Consider the following 13,033-nt stretch of genomic DNA (forward strand, 5'->3'; position numbering starts at 1 on the left):
GGTCCTCATTTAACTCCACCACACGACTGCTGCCCCAGCCGTGACACACACAAAGCCAACAACGCATGAGATGTTTAAAGGCAGCAGCCAACCAAGATAGTGTGTGTCTGTGAGTGCCTGTTTGTACACCTGTGTGTGTGTGATAGCACTGGTAGTCACATTTGACCACTGTGACTGTATTTATTCATAATGATGTCTATTCTGTGTAATTTTCATGAGATTCATGAGCATTAGATTGTTGTTTTTTCCACAGAAAAATGCAAAAAAGGATATTACATGCTATCAAGGGCATGACAAAGGAATCACCCCGTATGGAACTTTTATCCAAGCAAAATCCTTTAAATAATAATATGACTAAAGAACAGGCTACTTACTTTTGCTTTAATGCAGGGGTGTCGAACTTCAGGCCTCGAGGGCCGGTGTCCTGCAGGTTTTAGATAACACCCTGGGTCAACACACCTGAATCAAATGATTAGTTCATTACCAGGCTTCTGGAGAACTGCAAGACATGTTGAGGAGGTAATTTAGCCATTTGAATCAGCTGTGTTGGATAAAGGACACATGTAAAACCTGCAGGACACCGGCCCTCGAGGCCTGGAGTTTGACACCTTTGCTTTAATGCATTTTGGTCAAGTTATAATTTCTTCACTGCCTGCCTCCAAACATCAAACCAATTTGACCCTAAACAAGAAAGGTGTTCCTGCTCGTCTCTTAATCAACTGAGGAGGTCACATAAAAAGAGATTAAATTTGCCATAGTCAGGGTTTAAAAGTGGGATTGTGTAGCTATCTCTACAGAAGAGGAGCAAACATAAAGGGAGTGACTTTTTTAAGTGGCTGGTAAATTCAAATGCAGTGTTTCTATCAGTTTCTAAAGAGAAAACATACAAACTGTGTGACATTATTTTGTCTCACAGTGTGTTGGTCCAGCTGCTGTATTTCACAAGGGGAGAGAAAGGAAAGAGTGCTAACATCACTCAGAGATGGAGAAAGATGACAAGACTGGACAAGAGAGGAAGAAAAGACGGACAACTCATGAAACATCTGCTGACATCTGGTTCAGTTGTGTAACCCTGGGCATGCAATGCCACAGCTAGCACGCGAAGGTTAACTGATGGCACGACATGTAGTGAATTAATCTGAGAAGGTGCATTAAAAAATAAATGGCTGGGCCAGAGGTGCACATCACAAATTAGCTCGCATAGACACATTAGTTGGGCCACTTCTTTATGACGGTATCTTAGCTAACAACCCCAACTACCAGATTCAACTTATAATTGGCTAAAAATAACTTGTAACTTGTGACGTTGATAGCTGGCAGTTTTTTCAAGCGATGTTGAAATTTCCACATTCCGACGATTCAAATGCTTCAGGAGCTGTCCGCTTAATGCAGTATAGTACCATGGAAATACTTGGATACATCTGTAGACTCGAGGCAGAATTCACAATGCGTTTTCGGGACTTTCAGGTGTATCGACCAATGTTTTCATTTCTGATCAAACCAGAAAGGTTTAATGAGCAGCTGGATTTGTCTCACACTAACAATCTGGACACAGAAGACATCGAAATGCAGCTGATTGAACTGAAAAGCTTGACTCTGTGGGGGTCAGAGTTTGCAGAACTATGAACGCAGCTGGAATCCACAGCTGTGCGTGTTCATGGAGATTGCATTTCACCTGCTGAACATCACTACCTGACAAGTTTAACTGTCTTCAGAACATTGCAGAGGCATTATTGACAGTATTTGGCTCTACATCTTCGTGTGAGCAGATTTTCTCTCACACGAAGAGTGTCCTCAGGTAGCCGTCTGAATGCTGGACACTTGAAGACCAGAGATCACATTAACATGTGTATCCCTGTATTAACAAACATGCCATATCCGCCCAGCTTATTTCTCTTATCATTGTTGAGACAATGAATAGCATTTGCATTTTCTTGTGTACAGTTCATTTGCTGTTATGGAGTTCTTGTTATGGATAAAAAGTGTCTTTTTTTGTTTCAAAATAGCTGATCTGCACTATGCCAACATCTGCAAACAAATATAATTCTATAAAGTTTCTCTATATAGTGTGTAACTGTTGATATAGAGCATTATTAAGAAAGTAAGTAAGTAAGTAAAATTTTATTTACATAGCACATTTCTAGATAAAAGATCACAAAGTGAAAGTGAAAGTGAAAGTTAAATTGATTGCTAATGCAGTCATATGGCACACTGACTTCTGAGGAAATTGTAGATGGCACTCATCATCAGAAAGGTTGCCGACCCCTGCTTTAGCATGTTAGAACATTCTTGAGCCCTGCTGGCTGAAGGACCAACAACGAGCAAGATGAACCAAAACACTGGTTCTTTAATAGATTTTTCCAGGTGGTAGTAAACAGCAGGTAGATGATGTCCTGCAAAGCTGTGCTTCGGCTGTGCATAGGACCAATAGGACCAGTACAGGATAATTTCTTTCCACTGTTGTTCCCTGTGACTGCTCTTGAGCTTTCCTCCACATCCACACATACAGGTAGAATACAGTAGGTAGAGTAGTTTTTGAGTGAAAAACTGTGCATGGTCACAAGAAATTTGAGGTTATCAAGATTTCTGTGGTGTTTCTGCACCACGCTGCATTTAATAATTATTATTCTTAATCTATCTTCCTCAGTTTGTAATGTGTCTAGTTCAGTGCAGAGGGTTCCTTATAAGAATTTTTCCTTCCCACTGTTACCAAGTGCTTGCTCATATGAGGCTGTCTGAATCTGGAGGTTTTCTCTCCATTATTGTAGCATACCATCTTTGGTACTTTCTTAATAATATAGTATAATCTTGTACTATGAAAAATTAAAAAACAAACAAGTCCTGCCCTCTGTTTTGTGTATAGAAGTTTAATGGCATTCTAAAACATTTCAAAAAGCATACATTTTTATACAAGTGATGACTGGTATGAATGACTCCAATTAGAATATGTAAAGGAGTAGACCACATCAGCTTCAGCACAGGTGAACTACTGCAAACAATAATAAAATAATAAATATAATTATAATAAAAGTCATTCATCATTTTCAAAAATGAGACTGAATGAAACTCATTTTCCCATCTAGCATTACAATATTAATAAATAGAATAATAATGATAATAATAATAATTAAAAATAAAATCATGTGATATTCTTCTTCTTCTTCTCATTATTTATGGTACTACATTCATAAGCTCATATCAAAAATAATGTGACATGCATACATGGTTTCCTTCACGTAATGGGTTAAATGGATCATAAATAAACCCTCCCAGCTATTGCCACACTGGCTGTGCCACAGTTAACAGACAAGTTTTTCCTCTTTTCTCAATTCCAAGAACAACCAAAACAATTCAGCTTTCCTAGAATCAAAAATAAACCCCACTAACACCATCAGGGCATTTGAATAGTAGCTCACCAATTCAAATCGCTCTATCGTTCACAGGCTCTCTGACTGCTCTCTACTTCCTTTACTTTTGAAGGTAAGAGAAAATATATTACATTTAACACTATTAATTACTCATGACAAGCTTTATAGAACCTCTTAAAAAAAACCTTATTCAGATGTTGTTAAATATATACATTTAAAAAACATGTTAGAATTATAGTGTGACTGAATTGTGTCTTTCTGATTGATTCTTTAGCAGGTTAATAGGATTATTTAGTTTTTAGGAGGTAGAGCAGGTCATCTGCTAAGTGGAATGTTGGTGGTTTGATCTCGTTTACCAAATATCCCAGAACAAGATACAAATTTCAGTTGCTCTCGGATGCAACTTGCAGTTTTCATATGAAAGAGTGAATGAGGCATGTTGTAAAAAACTCTTTGAGTGCTCAGATAGAGCAGAAGAGAACACTATAAGAACCAGTCTACTTATCAAATATTTTAAGTGTCTTTCTATGTTACATTAAATAAACATTGTCCAAGATCTTTTCCTTTCTGCTGGGTGTCATGTTATGCTATTTAAGTAGAAAGGCAATGTCTTTTAAATGAATTAACACATATAAACCTGTCACATATGGCATTGATTATACTTTGTCCTCAAGGGCAATGCTGTCCCCAGATTGTGTCACCAAGGTTGCTTTTGAAACAGTGGATAGTGTTTTGTTGTAGGCTTCTCTGTAACATTGTCTAGATTCTTAAATTTACTCACTTGAATATTTCTCCACTCACTGAATCCACAGATTGTTCTTCATTAAAGATGAATTACAGAAAGAAAAAATCCGGGGTTCTAATTTCCCTGCTCCTGTGCATCGCAGTGATTCCTATGTTTTTCAGTCCTTCATGGAATTTATCTGTTTACTCCTTTGGGCCCTGGAAGTCAAGCTTTTGTTCCTGTCTCAAATGTATAAGAGATGGTGATCCTGGGTTTAGGGAACAGATGGATGCATCTCCTGAACCCTTTTTGTCAAGAAAACACAGCATCTCAGAGAATGATTTCCTCTGGTGGAAGGTAAATTAAATGATCTCTAAACAAAACAAATGTTGATTAACTTTGCATTTCGTTATATTTTTCCAACTGTTGGAGCCACTGGAAAACACATACTTGGAACATGCGAGATATCAATCTATATATATATATATATATATATATATATATATATATATATATATATATATATATATATATATATATATATATATATATATATATATATATATATATATATATATATATATATATATTCAATGTTGACAAAAAAAAGCGTAAAACTTGCTGGTTATTAATTATTATTATTAACTGCTTTACCATATTCAGACAACGGTTTTATAGGGTTAAGATAGTACAGCCCCCTTTTCTGTTGCTAGGCAGATTTAAACAAAGCATACGTCACTCCAAAACCACAATGACTCTTAACATAGTCTAAAACAAACATCTTCTTCGGGTCGAAGGCAGGTGCTTCCTGTCTCCATCCTGCCCAGGCTTATCTTCTGGAACATCAGGTCCACGTTCTGCACAAAATGTCACTCATGCAGGCACAACTTTGCAGTCATAAACTCTTACCTACTAAATGAGTCTGTGTGTGTGTGCACGTGCGGGGCGGCGTGCGTGCTGTGTACTGCGTACGTGTCGTGACCTCTCTTACTATATGTGTCTGTATGTGTGTCTCGCCCTTAAATGCTCTCACATCTCACCCGTTACACTTCTGACCTTTCACCGGAACAGAGGCTCATCCTTACATATAATAACCTAACTGGAACTATATATGTAATCTACTGAATAAATGTTTTAATCAAAAGCCTCTACTAAAAGTTTCATATCCTACTCACAGTACTTGCATTCAGAGTCTGCTTTCAGTTTCACTTCTGCAAGAGCATGCCTTGCAGACGTGTTTCCTGTCTCTGCCCTCTACACAGAAACACTGAGATTATAGAAGCATTAAAAACATTTAAAATTATAGATTCAACTCCACAGTTTAAAGTGGTTCTTCTTGGACTTGTAATAAAGACTAATATAATACCCATATATTTGAACATCTGAATGCATCTGAATGCAACATCACTATTAACATGAAATGGTAATGATGATTATACTAATAGCAGCAAATAATAGCAGGAAAATATTTCTATTCTTCACAGTTACCAGCTACAATAACTTTATTAACTTTCTTCTGTTATGTGTGACAGAAAATAAAGCAGGAAAAATACAACTTCGCTTTCTTCAATGCAACAGTAGACAAGGTGTTTGAGATGCTACCGATCATTTCAGAAGATGTAGAACCCAGGCCTGATCGCTGCAGGATTTGTGCTATAGTGGGGAATTCTGGTAATTTGAATGGATCACATTATGGACGTCTGATTGATTTGCATGATTTCGTAATAAGGTAAAATACAATACAATCAAACATTCATTTAAGTTTACTTTGAGTTGACTATTATGTTGTTGTATTGACTCTATTCACACAATGTGATTTAACTGCATGATGTTTAATATGTGTAATTTAGAATGAACTATGGGCCGACCAGAGGCTTTGAAGTGGATGTTGGAACCAAAACAACTCATCGTGTTATGTATCCAGAGACTGCTAGCTTATTGGACCACACCACTCGCCTTGTGTTTTTTCCATTCAAGATGGAGGATTTTTTGTGGCTCCTCGAGAACGTTGGGTAGGTCAAACATTCCTGATACCTTCTTATGTTTTTGTATTTAGAATATATAATTTGTACACTTGAATATTTAGGGTTGTGAAAAACTTAACAAATTCATTATTGTATGCATTTATCATTTCAATTGGAATCTAGCATTAAATTATTCTAATCACATAATTGCTAATTAATTCCTTTTCTAGCACTGATTTAAAGAAACAGAGCCTAGCCAACAAGAATTTGGTGAGTACATTATTCTATATTTCAACAAAAATGACAAACTGTATATTCATATATCAAATATAATTTAGTTAAAAAATTATATTGTGCATTATTCACGGAAGCAACTGGTTCATAAATGGCTATGTTTAATTACCAGGTGATGATCCTTAATCCGGCTTTCATGAAACATGTTCATCAAGTTTGGTTGCAAAAGAAGGGTGCTTATCCATCTACTGGCTTCATGACTTTGGCTTTCAGCTTGATGATTTGTGATGAGGTAGGATCACATTCCATAAGTCAAAGAAATACCAGTAAAGCAATAAGGACTGCTGTGCAATAAGTACATATGCCATAACTGCCAACTATCCTAAAAAAAATAGAGAATTGTAATTTTATTTTTGTCCATTACGTCTTTGATTGCATTATTTTGGATCTAGTGCTAGAATTGTTGTTTAATCAAAATTAACAAAGACCAAAGAGTAAGAATGATAATGTGCTGTTTACCTCTGTCTCCTGTCTTAAATTAAACAAAGTATACTGTGATGCTGACTTCCCCAACTCATGTATAGTAAAACCTTATAGCAGTGGTTCCCAAACTTTTTTTGCTAGGCCCCCCTTTGTTTTAGAAGATCATCTGCACCCCGTCCCGACACAAACACACAGTGTTGCCAACTTAGTGACTTGGTCGCTATATTTAGCTACTTTTCAGATCCCCTTAGCGACTTTTTTTTCCTAAAAAAGCAACTAGTGACAAATCTGGCAACCTTTTCTGGTGTTATCAGAGTCTTGTGACGACGTCATTTAGCAACTTCTAGCGACTTTTAGGACAGCCAAAAGCGATTTTCCTTACTGAGGAGTTGGCAACACTGCAAACACACCCATATTTTGTTTTCAAACTCCATTGCGGTTTATTCCACACCTCAAATGTTTTGTAAACACAAACAAATAAAAATTAACTGCAATAAATTACAGGTTGCAATTAAAGAAACCACTAAAAGAACATCTTTGTGGTATAATTGTTTTACGTGTAGTTGTTTTGTTTTTTTAAATTTTTCTTTGTAAGAATATTCAACACTGCTATCAATACATTGTCTCTCTCTGCAAAATGGGTTTAAAAACAATCAACTGCGGGATACTGTTTGTACGTGATTTGAACCTGAGGAACAAATTGTGGCAGGATCTGTGTTGTGCTAAGACAGAGGTTCCCAAAGTGTGGGGCCCGCCCGCAGAGCCATTGCGGGGGGGGGGGGGTATGAAAAGAAAAAAAAAAAGAACGCTTGGACACTGCTAGCATTATGGACAGGTTTTTGACGGGGCTCCCACACAAACACAAAGCAGGAGATGAAGCATCGCCAAATATGTTTCCAAACCAACTTCCTTCCAAGCCAAAGACTAGAAAATATGGTGAAGCATATCTTCCCTTTGGCTTCACCTGCACAAGTGCCAAGGTAGGTCTCCCCTGCAAAATTAGTTTCCCTGCGTCGGGAGCACGCGCTGGGCTCTCCAAATCACGGACAAACAGGATCCCACATTCTTGATTTTTAGTTCACAAACACTTCTTGTAATAACTAACTACTCCTGACATTTTGGACATGTTAGCGCTTTATGCAGTAAAGTTACAGTGGGATACAAATAATATCAGGCTGATCCTGCCGTAATTTGTTTCCCCGGTTCAAATCACGGACAAACAGTATCCCACAGCTGTTTTTGTTTTTGAACCCATATTACACAGAGAGGCATTTTTTGATAGCAATGGTGAATATTATTACACAGGAAAAAACAACTACACGTAAATCTCCAAAAATTGAATCTGTTCATCTGGACGTAGCGTTTTGTGGGAGAAACGTTTCGTCACTCATCCAAGTGACTTCTTCAGTCTCAGCTGACTGCAGGTTTCCCCAAACCTTATAACCAGTACATTTGCATAATGACTGAAACCAGCCCACTGAAGGAACAATGGGCTGTGAGGTCAGTTCCTTAATCATAATTATGCAAATTCCCATGACCATTGATCAACAACCACTGACCAAAACCCACTGATCAAAGAACACTGATCAATGGCCATGAGTACCAGTCACAGAGAGTTGGGGAATGGCTGCAATCACAGCATTGTAAGATGGCGAAAGATGTACCCTTAGGCCCCCTCCTCGATTCAGAGATGGTCTTTCCCTTTTCATGTAAATGGCCTCCTTGACTCCGCGCTCAAACCAGCGTTCTTCCCTGTCCAGGATGTGTACATCCTCATCGTTGAAAGAGTGTCCACTGGCCTGTAGGTGTAAATAAACTGCAGAGTCCTGGCCTGATGAGGTTGCTCTTCTGTGTTGTGCCATCCGCTTCGCTAGAGGTTGTTTGGTTTCCCCGATGTATAAATCCTGGCAATCCTCCTGGCACTTAACAGCGTACACTATGTTACTCTGTTTGTGTCGGGGGACCCGATCCTTGGGGTGGACCAGTTTTTGGCGCAGCGTATTTTGGGGTTTAAAAGCCACAGAGACCCGGTGTTTAGAAAAAATGCGTCTCAACTGCTCCGATACTCCTGACACATATGGGATCACTACAGGTTTTCGCCTGGGCAGCGGTTGTCCTTCTCTCCTGGATCGGCTGGAGCTTTCTTTAGGTGCCTAAAGGTTTATAAGGTTTGGGGAAACCTGCAGTCAGCTGAGACTGAAGAAGTCACTTGGATGAGTGACGAAACGTTTCTCCCACAAAACGCTACGTCCAGATGAACAGATTCAATTTTTGGAGATTTACTTTCCTGGATGCTTGAGAATGCATCAAGACGAAAAACTACACGTAAAATAATTACACCGTGACACCTCTGCCTTTCTAAATGGAGGGACAGTAACTGTGTGTGTATATGTAAGCGTGTAAAACCTAAAGATAGTCAGATTAACAGTAACAGTATTTTGTCTCTATCTGCCATTCTGCAATTCATCTCATGTAAGCAAAAACGTGGCGCACAGCGTGACATGAAAAGAGGCACATACGTTTGTCGTTGCGTGACGAACTCTGTAATCCTCGTCCACACATAAACGCATAAAAGGAGTTTTAAATAATCTCCATTTTCGGTGAATCGCAACGTTGTTTACGTGTTGATGAAAGGCCCAAACGCATAGAAACAGCTGCGTTTTCAAAAATACCCGTGTAGGTGTGGACGCAGCGTAAAAGAGTTAGTAGTATATTTTATTACTACCTGTAATTTATTGCCGTTTACTTGTATTTGCTTAATTGTTTACTACATGTTTGAGGTGTGAAATAAACCGCAATGGAGTTTGTAAACAAAATATGGGTGTGTGTGTTTGGAGTATGCGTTTGTGCGGGGGGGTTAGGTGGTGGTGGGGTGCGAACATTTTTCTTGTAAAACAAAGGGGGGCCTGGCAAAAAAAAGCTTGGGAACCACTGTGCTAAGATAAGTATAACTGACAATATTTGTTCCTCCTGCATCGCGAGCATTTGCTGGGCACGGAGTGCTGATCCAGTTTACTCCGCCTCCATTACAGAAAATTAGACATGGAAGTAGTGATGTTTTAGTTTTGTGATAAAGTGAAAACGAGTGTCATTGCATTACCATTCAGTTTGAGGGTTACAACAGAAAATGTTATATTTATTGTTCTCACGTGGTATTGGACGGGATTATTTTAACAAACGAAGGACATTTTACCTGATAATTTTTTTTAATCTCCTGTAACTTTACTGTATAAAGAGCTAAAACCTTCAAAGTTTCAGGAGTAGTTAGTGGTTATGAGAAGTCTTTGTGAACTAAAAATAAAGAATGTGGGATACTGCTTGTCTGTGATTTGGAGAGCCCAGCATGTGCTCCCTACACAGGGGAAACAAATTCTGTCAGCGATACCAACCATGCTTCATCATATGTTCTAGTCTTTAGCTTGGAAGGAAGTTGGTTTGGAATCATATCTGGCTATGCCTCAACCTCTGCTTTGTATTTGTCTAGGAAAACCGTCAAAATCCTGTTCATTATGCTAGTAGTGTCCAAGCATTCTTTTTTTTTTTTTTCATACCACGCTCCCCTGCAATGGCACCCCTCAATTTGGGAACCACTGCATTATAGTAATACCTTTAGAATAGAATACAGTAGAATAGGATAGAATAGCCTCTTATTGTCATTGTATATGTACAGCAAAATAATGGGTGCTCCACGCCAACTGTGCAGGTGTAAACCCCCCCCCCCCAAAAAAACAGTAAAAACATTAGGAATAAATAGCAAACAGAAGAGATATTTACAGCCTAGAGACATTTATAAAGAACAGTTCAAAAGCAAACAATGGAGAGCAAAGTGCTTGGAGGTATTGCAAAAAAAAAGTCTTGGTGACTTGCCTGAAAGATTAGGATGGCTCAGATTGGTGAGGTGTGGGTAGGGGGTTATTACCTTTGCAGCGAGTCACTAGTTCGATTCCCAGTAATGGTCCTGGCTAAACCCCACATACTAAAAAAAAAAAAAAAACCAAGCTGTGGAATGGCGCGGCTACGTCTGCAGCTTGTCTGCAGCTCGGACACAAGCATTTGACTACATGTTGTACTCTGTATGATTTTGTATGTGACAAATAAAGGTTGTTGTTATTGGCATCCTGGTGTGCCAGAAGGCAGCCAATGATTCTTTTTTGACAGTGTTAATCACTCTGTGCAACCTTCCTGTTCTCAATTGTAGCCCTCAATGGAGAGCATGCTCTCCTACTGTTGGGCCTTCTTTACCAGGGTATTAGTGTTTTGGGTTCAGGTGAGATCAGCAGAGATGTGGGTGCCCAGAAACCTGAGGTTGGAGACAGATTCCAGCCGTTCTGTGTTTTTAATCTGAGGGGTGTGGACCTCTCTGTGCCGCGTGAAGTCCTTTGTGAGTTCTTTTCCTTTAAGGACGTTCATCTTCAGATTATTTTCTGAACAGCAGCGGGACAAGTTCTCTACCTCCTCCCTGTATCCAGTCTCATCTCCAACACACATGAACCCAACCAAAGTGGTGTCATCGGCATGCTTGATGACGACGTTGTTTGGATGGGTTGGTGTACAATCATAACTGTACAGTAGGGGGCTGAAAATGCAGCCCTGTGGGGAAGGGGTCAAGTCGGACTGATTGAGGCCGGTTTGTGAGGATGTCAGACATCCTCACCACCAAACTGCAGGTGATCCAGTTTGGTGGTGAGGATTCCAACTGAGCAAAAAGGTATTGAGCTCCTCTGCGAGTTTGAGGCTGCCGTCGGGGGTTGGGGGCCTCTGTCCTTTGTAGTTAGTTCAGTTAGCTCTTGTGACAAAGCTGAAATTATATGACATATTGAAATTTAACTTTTATTATTAATTTTGTTATGTATTTACTTTTTTTTGTCCAGGTCAGCGTCTTTGGGTTTGGAGCAGACAGCGATGGAAACTGGGGCCATTACTTTGAAAAAATCAAAGTGCAAAATTTTGGAACTGGATATCATCCAGGAAAATATGAATATAATCTTATTCAGCAGCTACACAAAATACAGAAAATCACATTGTATAAAGGACATTAACTTTTTTCCTTTGTTGCTCCTTCCTCTTTTTCCATTTCACAGTAAAGCTTAATTCATTATTAATGTGATTTGTTCTGTGCTTCAGTGTTTTCTTCTTTAGAGGAGTCATCAGATTTCTTTTCATAAAATTGATTCTCATGGTGCGTTTTTATATATTCAAAGACAAGCTCTTTAGGTTTACTAGTGCTTCTAAACCATAGATGTTAATGTGAGTGTGAAAAGTTCTCTGTCCTGAGACTAGGGTGTACCTTCTTCCTGTCAAAGTGGAAATAGCATTGCGCTACCTCTCCACTACACTCAACTACATAAGAGCTGAAGACGATGGATGGATGGATAAGTGTTTCTTTTGAGTAGGCATCAAGATTATGATAGTTAGCTAAAAGTAAACTGAAACTATAAGCAAATATTCTTAAATTCTCTATTGCCCTTCCACACTTTTTAAGCAGCCTAGTGTTGATCCACTAATTATTCTTTAAATCAGACTTAATGTGCTTTTAATTACAAAGAATGTGTTCCCTTTTTACACATAAAAACTGTGTGGTAATCATTATTAGGATGTTGAAAAGGTGGTGCAGAAAGCTGGTCAAAAGAAAAAACAAAAATAAACCCCATACAAACTTGAAAGAGCTGGCCAAAAGAACCAGACAAAATTAAACAGCTGATGATGGACAGATGCAACAATACCGATTGTTACTACTTTGTGCAATAAAGAGGATGTAAGTTGTATCACAAGGCACAATAAGACAGCTGATCATTTTATTTCCATAACTCTTCAATGAAATACATTTTGTATAGGGTATAGGAGCTGTGGCTGTTTGTCTGTGCCCACCTTTAAATTTTAAATACATGTAGACATTGAGGGTTCTTGGGAGGGGCTGTGCTGACAGCGGCTGTTGTCTGGCAGTTGGTCGTTGGTACCCACTGCTCTGCGGTTTTCGTTCTACATCAGTGATGTACTGGCTGCCTTGGTTTGTGATTGCCAGATGCAGTAACTGCATTTTTAGGGAAATAGTTGTATATAACTTTATTGTTTAAACAATTTCTGCATAGGTTTTTATTTATTTATATTTCCATTTCAAGTTATGAAAATAATTCAGTAAACATATCTGTGGTTTTTATATAAAAATATATAACTTTTTCAATACTCGGTTTTTATGTTTTGTGAGTGATTTCAGATCAGTTGTATTAATACAGTAGTCAGTGAAAAAATAAAAATAACTG

At 38.5% G+C, this 13,033-nt stretch overlaps 1 protein-coding gene across 1 annotated transcript; it reads left to right on the forward strand.

Moving 5' to 3' along the window:
• The first annotated feature begins 3,326 nt into the window (after window positions 1–3,326).
• Window positions 3,327–12,551, forward strand: LOC116324199 (CMP-N-acetylneuraminate-beta-galactosamide-alpha-2,3-sialyltransferase 1-like). The gene is made up of 7 exons (XM_031744776.2): window positions 3,327–3,480; window positions 4,181–4,449; window positions 5,625–5,821; window positions 5,943–6,104; window positions 6,287–6,326; window positions 6,463–6,582; window positions 11,645–12,551. The coding sequence occupies exons 2-7, from the start codon at window positions 4,198–4,200 to the stop codon at window positions 11,810–11,812; spliced, it is 939 nt and encodes a 312-aa protein (XP_031600636.1). The 5' UTR covers window positions 3,327–3,480; window positions 4,181–4,197; the 3' UTR covers window positions 11,813–12,551.
• The last annotated feature ends 482 nt before the right edge of the window (window positions 12,552–13,033 follow it).

This window comes from Oreochromis aureus, linkage group 22 (genome assembly GCF_013358895.1).
Source record: "Oreochromis aureus strain Israel breed Guangdong linkage group 22, ZZ_aureus, whole genome shotgun sequence".
Classification (NCBI taxonomy): Eukaryota; Metazoa; Chordata; class Actinopteri; order Cichliformes; family Cichlidae; genus Oreochromis; species Oreochromis aureus.